Source organism: Colias eurytheme, chromosome 10 (genome assembly GCF_061535395.1).
Source record: "Colias eurytheme isolate Ceu_HAF_F1 chromosome 10, ilColEury1 Martin Lab GWU primary, whole genome shotgun sequence".
Lineage (NCBI taxonomy): Eukaryota > Metazoa > Arthropoda > Insecta > Lepidoptera > Pieridae > Colias > Colias eurytheme.
Window position 1 is genome coordinate 2,529,375 of NC_142989.1, and position 11,944 is coordinate 2,541,318.

Consider the following 11,944-nt stretch of genomic DNA (forward strand, 5'->3'; position numbering starts at 1 on the left):
CTGTAAACTCATTAAGATTAAGTATCGAGTCCGTTGGCATATAAACAGAAAAGACAATTATTGCGCGGCCCCTTATTGTGGCTTTTATAGCAACCAACCGCGAACTACTACACTGTATTACTGTTACAGAGTCAAATATACCAACTCTCCAGAGAATGGCTACTCCCCCATAAGGTCTACCAGTCAGTAAGCCGGCTGATGTATCAACTGCTGATTTACCAGTATATTCAAAGTTATTACAAACAGTTCCAATAAACGGTATATCATGAGGTAGTAACCATGTCTCTTGTAAGGCTACCAAATCTGAATCACTACAAATCATACGAACACTATCAATAGACCTTTTAATCGATTTACAATTAAAAGTAGTAAATTTACAATACATTTTACTTTCTGAATCCATATTAATAACATTTTTATTTAATTTCAGTAGGACTTCGACCTTTCGCTTTATTTAAATATTGTACAAAGCGCCTGAAAGTTATGCCGTTAGGCCAAAAAGTGTCATTTAAAAATAAATTTAATTTATTTTTCGGCACGTACAATTTATACGCATTATATTGCCTTTTAATTTTCATATTAATCTTTTTAAGCGTTACGTTATATTGAGGTGTCTGAGTTCGTTTTGTCATTACAAGAATCTGGACCCTCTGAAGAAACTAATCCAACCATGAATATCAAAATTAGTGTGTAATAAATGTAAAAAATTCTGTGTGTGGCGAGCACAAGGTTGATTTATGTGTAGTCTATTCCTAAAGTTAATCTAGTCCTCTAAAGACTGGTTAATTGTAATGTTTGATCTAAAAATATATATTATATAATTAGCGTAAAAAAAATTGATACTCTATAAAAATAATATATCTTTTAGTTGATTTTGAAGAAGTTAATTTTTTTGTTCCAATTTATGCATATTGTTTTTTATGTTGTAACAAACAACTGTAATTATAGTTATAATTGATAACAGTGTGGTTTTATTTTTAGTTTATTTCCCAAATTCAAATTTCCGCTTTATTAAAACAAGAATAATTAAACAATATACCTAAAATAAGGCATTTTATATGTGTACGCCTCTGAGACGTATATTAAGGCTTTGTGTACGTTCTATATAGATTAGGCTTCTAGGGTTAATTGAAGGGTATTGCTGCACTGATTTTCTGAGGAGACCACGTGACTGTACGAATGCAATAATTTACTAATAAATAATACGTATATGACAGTGTGTTTTTCTAGCAGAGATAGAGACAGAGATATATTTGTTTATATAAAATGTTGTCGTAAAAAGTAAATGAAGACATAACTAATTCCTCTTCTACGTATTAGTTGTTCAAATATACTTAATTCGTATAATATCCGGCGCCTACTGTACCTTGACCTTTTTTGCTGTTTTATTGTATTTCTGTCAACTTCATCTGTGTGTACAATAAAGTATTTTTATTATTTATTATTATTACACTCTTTACGCGTGCACACTGCACAGTACCCGCTGTAGGTACACATTTGTATGGCCATAAAACTATTTAGAGTATTTAGTCGGAAGTTTTATGTAGGTACTACAACTTATACTTACTGGATACAAAATATATTAACTGTAGTATCTTATAGCGAATTGTGTACCGACTAAATGAAATAAAATAATATGTAAGTAGTATCCAAACGAAAGATATAACTTTATAATTGATCTACGCTTGATCTACGTATTTCGCTTAATATTAATCATGCAATTGTAAATATTATTTTTATATTCGATAAATATATACATACTGGCTGACCCGACAGACGTTGTCTTGTCTTAATTATGAATATGAACGGTCAAACGCGTAGTCTTCTAATTATTAAATAGCGCCATCTATTGAATACTTACTCAATCCAGTCAATAGATACCGCCATATTATGTAAGGATCAATTGGAAGTAACAGATACACAGAGAACTGACTGTCAAATAATTAAAATATATATATATATTTTTGCGACTATAAACTGAAATGTAACCTATCCTATCTTCAAGTTAGACGAGACTGCACACGGGGTGCAAATCAAATTTAAAATAATAATAATGAATAAAATTATTGGTTTATGCAAGAAGTATACGACGCGGTTGGCGCAGTGGTGAAGTAGCTGCCTACTGGGCTGCCTCCCGGGTTCGATCCCCGGTCGGGGCAGGTATTTGTGTGATGAACTTAATTATTTGTTCTTGGGTCTGGGTGTTGTCTATATATGTATTTATTAAATATTGTATTTGTCGTCGCCTAGTGCCCACGACGCGGGCCTTGATTGAGCTTGCTGTGGGACTAGGTCTATTTGTGTAATGATGTCCTATGATATTTATTTATTTATTGTATAGGCTGTACGAGCCTTCATTAAATGAAAATCGTGCGTGATTGGATAGGCTGTACGAGCCTTCATTAAATGTAAATCGTGCGTGATTGGTTGTATAGGCTGTACGAGCCTTCATTAAATGAAAATCGTGCGTGATTGGTTGTATAGTAGGGTGGAGTGATAATGTATGAAAGAAATTTTTTTTGTTTTTTTTCAAAAGGCATAGCGACAGAAAGGTGCCTTTTAATGAGTGAATTCAGCATACAAAATATTGTTTACCTGTCTTGATGTTTTGAGGTGCCCCAACCCAATTGAAAATTAGAAAAATATGATTTTTTCGCAAACTTTGATTTATTTTTTAATCACAGTATTTTTATGGCCTTCAAGTCTATTATATAACAAACTTCTTTGTGATACACTAAATAATAGCCTGATTAGTTGTTTTAACGTATTTCATTAATGAAAATGATATTATAGAGGAATGAAAATATCAGAAATAAGTAATTATTTAGTACTAGCTGCGCTTGCGGTTGCCTCGCGGTTTCACCCGCGTGGCTCCGCTCCTGTTAATCTAAGCGTAATGATATACAGCCTATAGCCTTCCTCGATAAATGGGCTATCTTACACCGAAAGAACTTTTTAAATCGGACCAGTAGTTCTTGAGATTAGCGCGTTCAAACAAACAATATCTTCAGCTTTATAATATTAGTATAGATTATAATATTAGTATAGATAACGCTGTTTTTTTTTCAAAATTAGGCATCAGCAGTCGTGATACTGATGCTCTTGCCATTATAAAATCATTTTGTTTACTTTCTCAGCAAACTGCACTTGAAGCTTATGTCACCAATTTGATAATATGCTTTACGGCCTGGGCAAGACATAGAAAATCTTTGATATTCTGAAACGTAGTCAAACCGCTTTTCACGATGTCTTTTAAGGTTTCTTCAGATAAATTAGAAGTCAGAGGCTCAGTTTTCTTACATTCTTGCCACATAGTTAAGTTGGTATAATCTTTTGAGCAAGTACAAGAGAATTAAAAAAAAATGCATTTGCAACTTCAAATATCAAATAACCTTTGGTACTGAGTGACAAAATACTTAGTTATCTTTTCTTGTTCTTTTTTGTTACTTTGTCGGTCTTGATAAGGTTTTAATAAGCGTCTATATTAATCGAATATGGTGTGTCGAATAAGTTATAGTACTCTATTAAAGCTAATAGTGGGAAGCGATGCTTTTCGCCACACATCAAACATTTCCGTAGCTAATCTTTCGGATAAATCATGAATTTTGTTATTTTATCAGGTTTAAATTCATATCTAATAAATAGGAAATAGTTTCTTAGCATCAGTATAAGTTGGTAATTGAGACACTGGGTACTTCTCTGGTAAACAAAATACAGGACAACAAGTCGTTTGTCGATTTTGACTTCCAACACTTTACTGTAACAAAGCGAAATTATGGATAGAACTCACATCAAAAATATTAAATTATGATCTTAATTATATTTACGTGTAAAATATAATTAAGAAATATTACTAACATTAGTGTTATTTCCTTAACGGCACTGTTCAAAATCAACGTTTCCTACAATAAGAGTCGGCGCAAACGGGCCACCGACCAGAGCCACTGGTAGCCAGCGATAGCCTCTTTTTTATATATTGAAATATTATGTGTTCTGTGTCTTCCCGTTGGCAACCAACGAGATAACACAGAATCTGATTTAGCGTTAATTTGTCAAAATTAAACTTTAATGATTTTCGACTAAATTTTTTAAATTTCTGAAAGTTCATGATGTTGGGGGCACCTCTAAATGTATCATCTGCAAAGTATAATTTTGCATGTGTATTTATGAGCAATAATGACATCTTTTTACAGGTATGCCGAAACGAAAATGAAAAAAAATATTTTTCACTCCACCCTATTGTATAGGCTGTACGAGCCTTCATTAAATGTAAATCGTGCGTGACTGGTTGTATAGGCTGTACGAGCCTTCATTAAATGAAAATCGTGCGTGATGGTTGTATAGGCTGTACGAGCCTTCATTAAATGTAAATCGTGCGTGATTGGTTGTATAGGCTGTACGAGCCTTCATTAAATGAAAATCGTGCGTGATTGGTTGTATAGGCTGTACGAGCCTTCATTAAATGTAAATCGTGCGTGATTGGTGACATAGGCTGTACGAGCCTTCATTAAATGAAAATCGTGCGTGATTGGTGACATAGGCTGTACGAGCCTTCATAAATTGTAAATCGTGCGTTATTTGTTATATAGCCTTCATAAATGGTAAATTGTACGTAATTGTATATATAGGCTGTATGAGCCTTCATAAATTGTAAATCCTGCGTAATTGGTTATGTAGACTGTACGGGCCCTCCAAACCTTATGTAAAAGTAGTGTGGGCAGGACGGGCCTTCGTAAATTTGTAAACCATTCGTCTTAAATTTGCGATGGCTGTATAGGCCTCATTTTAAAATGTAAACTATACGTATAATATAGTATGTTGTTTGTTAGCAGTAGGCAGTATGAGCCTTCATTATATTAATGTAAAGCATACAGACCATTTTTAAAGTGAAACTTTTATTACATCGTCTCAAACTTTTTGGTCTGTGTAGCGCATGTCGCGTGACGGTCGGCTACCGAGTAGGTATAAAGCAAGTTTCACTTTTACCGTGGTTTCATAAAACCACACAACATTTCTTGTAATTTTAATGAGTACTTTTTGTGTGATATATTGATAAAACATTTGACTTAATAATTAATGATGGTATATAGTTACTGTATTCACTTTTTATGTTATTGTAATGATTTAAATGTTGTGTGCAGTTTTAATTGGGTTGTAATCTTAATACTGATTAATTTAGTAAGTTGATGTAAATGTTTGTGGATTATATCCTGTAACTGTGCCTTATATAAATAATAAATAAATAAATAAATACGTACCGGTGTTATCACATAAAATCAAACCTGATTTTAGGTTGTCCCTATTGGACTAAAGAATGACTAACTTACTTTCCCTCCTGGTATACTCGACCTAGAAGATGACAATGCAACACTTGCTTTTTGTTGGAAAAGATGGAAAAGGTGTTCTTGGATTTTCTTGGATGCGCGAAAGGCACCGAAAAAAATAGGGCCACTTTGTTATTGTTAGGTGGATCTGAGTTACAGGAGACTATTTACAGTCTACCTGAAATATATGTAACTGATTCTGAAGGAGTCGGTGTAGTTATTTGCCACAGCTATAGGAAAATAAGACGAGAAGCTACAATGGGGAGTCTATGTTAGCACTGCCGCTGCTAGGACCAGCTCAGCTGCGTACAGTTCGGAACATGAGGCATCATTTCACGTATAAAGATACGACTAGATTGGATTATTAACTACTTTCATGACATATGGTTACTATGGGGCTTGGCAGCAGATATTGAAACTGTTTTTATATTGCACAAATGGCCCATACGCATTTATATAAATTGCGTGCGCGGGACTCACTAAGAGATACTGGCATCCTTACTGTAACTTCACAGTATATAATTAAATTTTAATAACGTTATAAATGTACGCAATAATACTGCAATAATACGCAAGAGAAGGAGATGGACATTGTTATCACATAAGGAACAAAATAAAATTGACATGCTATTTTCCGGCTATCTAATAGGTCAAGATATTGTACTCTTTTACAATAGAACTCCTGATAGAATTAAAGAGTTTAGTATTGGTAATTTTAAAACTTAAATATAAAACGTATTAGTTCAGTGAGCCTATTGCAGCATTAAGGAATATAATATGTATTATGGAGAATAAAAAGCCATGGAGGCTTGTCGCGTGGGATCCACGGGATAGTTCTTTGGCATCATCATTATGTTATATGTTAAATTAAATGTAATATTGTCATGATGTTAGAGGAATAGCTAAAGGGTTTCTTGCCAGTTCCATTCATGGATGATGCTTTCCGAATTGGTGGTAAAGCGTGAAATTATGTTGCGACGGTTCAAAGGAGCTTCTAGAAGAGGTCTTATTGAATGAGTAAATGTTGAGTTTGTGTTTTTATTTATCGAAAGGTATATGTTTCAACAAATAAAACAGGAAGAAGGAGAGATATTCGAGAAGTTGTAGGAAAACTGCGGAACCAAGCTGGAAAGTGGAATATACAAACAAGCTCCGAAGAACAAACGATGAAATGAAATTCTTTTGGAAAACAAGGGCATTCTCTGGAAGACAGAAAATAAAGATAAAATTTCCTCTCGGTTGTATAACGAACAAGAATTTGACAATTCCGATGTTAGAAAAAGGGGTTAAAAAACAATAGAAAATAACATACAGATAGAAAGAGGAGATTTTAAGGTCAATAACAAGTGATAAAGTATAATATGTAAAGGAGATGGAAAAGCGTAACAAACTGACAGCAAACTTTAAACCAACTCGAAACAGTGTAGAACGATTAGAAGGTGGATACGTACTTATCAGAAACGTGGATACTAGCCAAAAGCATAGAAGTAATGTAACTTAATAAGAACAGAGGGAGAATGGAATGGAAGGGGTCCAGAAAGTTCAGGATAAAGGTGGAGACAACGGTGATGTAAATGAAAGCGAAGAATACCGCTAATGAAATACCTAACTAAATCAGTCTGATAGCTTTCTATAATGTATGTCTATAATGTATGTTGTAAACGATTATATTTTAATAAAAGAAAAAAATAGAATAAGGAAGGGATGTAGTGTTTGAGTAAAGTATAGGTACTATATCCCTGGATGTCTCGGGTTCGCGGGTAGTGGGGAGCACAGTCACGCAGCAGCCCTCGGCGTGAGCGGACGTGTGTTTACCCTAATTACTGGCGACGTAACGAGCCAATCCCATCCCCTGCGTATACGACAGTGAACGCGTATCTACACTCACGATTGACGAAATGGCGATAAGAAGAAAAATAGAATGGGATGGAAATAAAATTGTTGGTTATGTGGATTTTGGAGGCGTTTTAGATACCGATCAAGCTCCTGAGGCTAAGGAAGCATTCGTGTTTTTAGTCATTGGTATAAATGCGAAGTGGAAGGTGATCTAGTAATTTTTTATTGTTTAATTTTTATGTAATTTTATTGTGCGGATCCACAAATTTTAGTGATTTGATTCATTTTATTTTTAGGTTCCGGTTGAATGTTTTTTAATAGATGGGGCAAATGGACAGCAAAAAACTGACCTGGTGTCTGAGACATTTAAAAGAATCGAATATATGCATAGTTGGTCCTACTTTTGATGGGTGTCCGTCTAATTTAGTGATGGCCGAAATATTAGGTTGTTAATTAGAACCGAAGGGCACATGGCAACAACGTTTGAACACCCAGTAACAAAACAACCCGTTGAATTTTTTTAGATATTGTCTCCAAACATATAAAAATATGATGATATAGATGGTGATGGTAATTGCATTTCATGGAAGTACATATTTCGAATTTTCGGACTGAATATTTCCATTTAACTGATTCAAACGGAATCAAAGGACTGAATATTTCCATTTAACTGCTTTGACTGATTTGCTGCAGGGACTGTACCTGCAGCAAATACAGACTGACCGCACAGACTGTAGTTATGGTTTCAAAATAAACTGTATATATTTATTTTAAAGAGTTTTATTTTGAAGACTAGCTTCCGCCCGCGACTCCGTCCGCGCGGATGTCGGTCTTCGTGTGGATGGTTTATTTCTCCATTTTGAGTAACTCTGACAATGACATTTTATAAATATCTATTGGACCCAAATACGGCTAGGCCTATACGCAACGTGTGTTCGCGGTTCTACAGAACAACGTCTTTGGATAAAACTGAAAAATTAAGATTAATTTTTTTCTACGTATTTTTCCAGGATAAAAAGTATCCTATTTTACGCCCAGGATAATAAGGTATAATTATACCAAGTTTCATCGAAATCGAACCGGTAGTTTTCACGTGATGTCTTCACATACAGATAGACAGACAAAAATTTTTTTAATCACATATTTGGGTTTGGTATCGATCCAGTAACACTATTAACACTATAAACACTATTAACAGTTGCTATTTATTTTTTCAATATTTTCAATGTACAGAATAATTGACCCTTCTACAGATTTATTATATGTATAGATTTTAAATAAAAGTCATACAATAATTATCTTATTGTGTATTTTTAATCTAGGTTAAACACAACAACTAGGTAGTTAGGTTCTGAATTGAAATTATGATAGCTGTTATAGAATTATGCGATTACTATAGGAATTGAATGAAAGGGAATTTACAATATATGCACATTGTGCTCTTCTACAAACTTGTAACCACAGTATTACCATATTTCCTACAGTAGTGCGACGAATGTACTTGTTTAGAGAAACGGAGGGGAACTGGCGGGGGTCGGGCGACGCGGGCAGCGTAAGGCAAACACGCTTAGTTTGCCTTACCTAGCGCGAAAGGACGACCGCGACGCAGTCGTGTTTTTTGTGTAATAATTATACATAGGTACTTAACTACATATTCTATTATGGCGCGCACAAACTGTTCCGTTTACGGATGTAAATCTACATTGAAATCCCAGAAGGAAACAATATTTCAGAAAGATTGTATTAATTGTATCTGTTGAATTAAAATCAAAGCTATGTACATATATGTTGTCCTCATTATTTTCTAATCAGATTGTACATCCCAATTCCCAATGCGAATGCATTACTTAGTTAAATGTTTTAATATACAATTAAGAACATCCAAAAATAAAGTGTCCACGTAAATAATATTTAGCAGTGCAATATATCTGTAATTATATATTTATGAATGAACAAATAATTACATCAGATTTAATAATCGCAATTATTTTGAATGTACATATGAATAAATGATTTCATCATAATATTAATAATCACAATTGTTTTATTTCCCATTTGTTGCAACCCTAGCGTATTTTCGTGTGGCAGCGTAAGTACCTACTACGCTGGCGGTGGCATCGCGCGACATCAAAGGCGATTCCTTACTGTAGGAAATAATATTGTAATACTGTGCTTGTAACCTTGTAAAATCCTTAATCTAATGACTTCTCTTTGCTGTTTCATTACTTCTGTGGCAAAAATTACTTTCATTACTTCTTTTACTTAATCTAATAACAATAAATCTCCTGTTCATCTATGCTAAGAACACTTTTTATTATTTAAATGAAATTGTGTGAGTGGCGTCTCTAATCGATTTAGCGTAAAATGAAATTCCCATCACTAAAAAGCGCTCGTGACGTCATAACGCGTCAAGGTTGGTACAAAAAATATGACAATTGATGAATTGACACTTGGTTTTGAGTTTTCATCATAGAGTAGTTTTCATTTTCATACAGAAATTTTGTTGTTGATTTTTAAATTGTTGTTTGTGAATACATATTAATTAAGTCTTTTCCTTTTTTTAAATAACATGGCTACTCCAACTCCCGATACACCAGAACAATACGACCAGGTTAGGATGAAATAAATGAAAGTTGGTATCAGAATAGTTGATGAAATTATAACTTCACAATCTTTATTTTTCTAGTTTGATGACGAGGAGTCAGATCAACAATTAGGGGCAACAGCTTCTGGCAGAAAGAGACTATTTAGTAAAGAGCTTCGGTGTATGATGTATGGATTTGGTGACGATCGAAATCCGTACACTGAAAGTGTGGATTTTTTAGAAGATCTTGTTATTGAGTTTATAACCGAAACTACACACAGGTAAGATAGTAAAAGATTGTTATGAATTTAAGTTTTAATAACATTTAACTTCTCATGACACTAAAATTATTTTTATAGAGCAATGGAAGTTGGAAGACCAGGCAGAGTGCAAGTTGAAGATATAATTTTCTTAGTTCGTAAGGATTTTCGTAAATATGCTCGTGTTAAGGACTTGCTTACAATGAATGAGGAACTTAAGAAAGCTAGAAAAGCTTTTGATGAGGTTAAATATGTTGGTAAGTTCAAAATTTGTTTAATTTTATTTGCATTTTGGAGTTTTTGAAAATCAACCATTATCTTAACATTTTTATATTTTGTTTTTATTTTCTGATTTTGCAAGCGAATGATTTAATTATTTAATCAATAAATGTGCCAAGTTACAATAAACTTATCAACTAAAATTACAACCCTTTTAAACTTATAGAAGATCAACAATAGTATTGGCAGACAAAATGCTGCTCATGCTTCTTAGACTGATGCAAGTAAATGATTTTCATATTGACACATTGCTTCTGTGTGTGCACTGTACTAATGGCCTTTTGTAAGCAAAACAAACAGATGTGACTAACCCATTTGAAAATTGTATTTGTGTTATTGTTGACTTACTGAAAGTTTTTGAAAGGCTTGACAATGGAATTGCAAACATTGCTGGCATGTGTAACATTTATAACAGGCTTGATACTAGTTTTAAATATAGCATGTACATTGTACAAGAATGTGTATAATAATAAAAATTTTAGTTGACAAATAACAAAAATTTCAGTGAACAGCAAAACATACTGTTTTTACTTTATTAAATAGACATACTTATTGTCTAGTTTTATACTTATTTAATTAAGATCTAAAATTATATTAGCTTCCATAAGTAAAAAAAGAACTTTTAAATAAAGTTTGAGTTGCAGTATCACCCCCATTTTAAGTCTTGTATTAATAATAAAAATCGTATCTTGCCTTTTATAAAAATGTAAATTTGTATTAAAGTCTATTTCTTTTTCATTATAATATGCTTCTATTGACTAGCCTTTCAGTAGAAAAAGCTAACTGTAAGCACTTTTGGTTAAAAAAAAAATTGGTTGTCTGTAAAGTCGGTTTACTGACAATAGTTGAACGTGACAACGTCCAATTGTGCTTCTTTGTCGCTCGTTCCGCGCTCTCGCTAGCACTTCAAGCGTTACATGGAACGCCTCAGAGCGAGGTAACGCCGCACGAGTCATGTTTTTTCGTGCGTGCAGCTGGCTCTATCGAATTATAAGACGTTGTCACGTCAAAAATGTGTTAAGTAAATAAAGGGGGCTATGCATTAGAATTAGTGTACAAAGTAGGCTCTATTTAGACAAATAAATGGGTAATGAATATACCAATTAGAATTAACAGTCACAGTGAGGTTCATGTATGAAAAATCATGTTAAATAATTTATAAATATACTTTTTTCTTTCAGAGTGATGATAGTTTACAAAATGGACCAAATATTGTAAGTATACAGAATAATACAAGGAATATTTACTCATTGAAAAGTATTTTGGAGAAAAATATATTTAACTATTATGTAAAAAACATTCTTGTAAAATAATTTCAAAAATGAAACAGATAAAAACACATCTTGAGTGGACTATAAAATATTTAAATTTAAATTATTCAATTAGATTCAAGAGACCACCTAGTACCTACACATAATATACCTACATATTATCCAAATCAGTTTCAAGAATATTAACTTATATTACTTTTTTTTTTAGATTGATGAAGACAAGAATATTTATGGCAAAATGGTAATAAAATGCCTGAATAGCAGTTTGTGGGGAGTTTATATAAGTGAAAAATAAGTTATAATAAAAGACATGAATGAACATAGTGTTTTAATTAAAAACCCTATATAAAAAGGCAGAATGTGTGGAAGAAGGTTTATTAAATACCTATT

The 11,944-nt window shown here is 33.1% G+C and overlaps 1 protein-coding gene across 3 annotated transcripts; it reads left to right on the forward strand.

Annotated features, from left to right (window-relative positions):
• The first annotated feature begins 9,636 nt into the window (after nucleotides 1–9,636).
• On the forward strand, nucleotides 9,637–11,873 carry Taf13 (TATA-box binding protein associated factor 13). Of its 3 annotated transcripts, none has more exons than XR_016457149.1 (6): nucleotides 9,637–9,771; nucleotides 9,847–10,025; nucleotides 10,104–10,261; nucleotides 10,450–10,507; nucleotides 11,465–11,497; nucleotides 11,763–11,873. XR_016457149.1 is itself a non-coding variant. In XM_090106333.1 (5 exons), exons 1-4 carry the CDS (start codon nucleotides 9,730–9,732, stop codon nucleotides 11,467–11,469), a joined length of 384 nt encoding a protein of 127 aa, XP_089962459.1. In that variant the 5' UTR covers nucleotides 9,637–9,729; the 3' UTR covers nucleotides 11,470–11,497; nucleotides 11,763–11,873. The 3 variants fall into 3 exon arrangements, 1 of the variants encoding a protein (XP_089962459.1); XR_016457150.1 differs by having other exon boundaries at nucleotides 10,450–10,503; XM_090106333.1 differs by lacking the exon at nucleotides 10,450–10,507.
• Nucleotides 11,874–11,944: the final 71 nt, after the last annotated feature.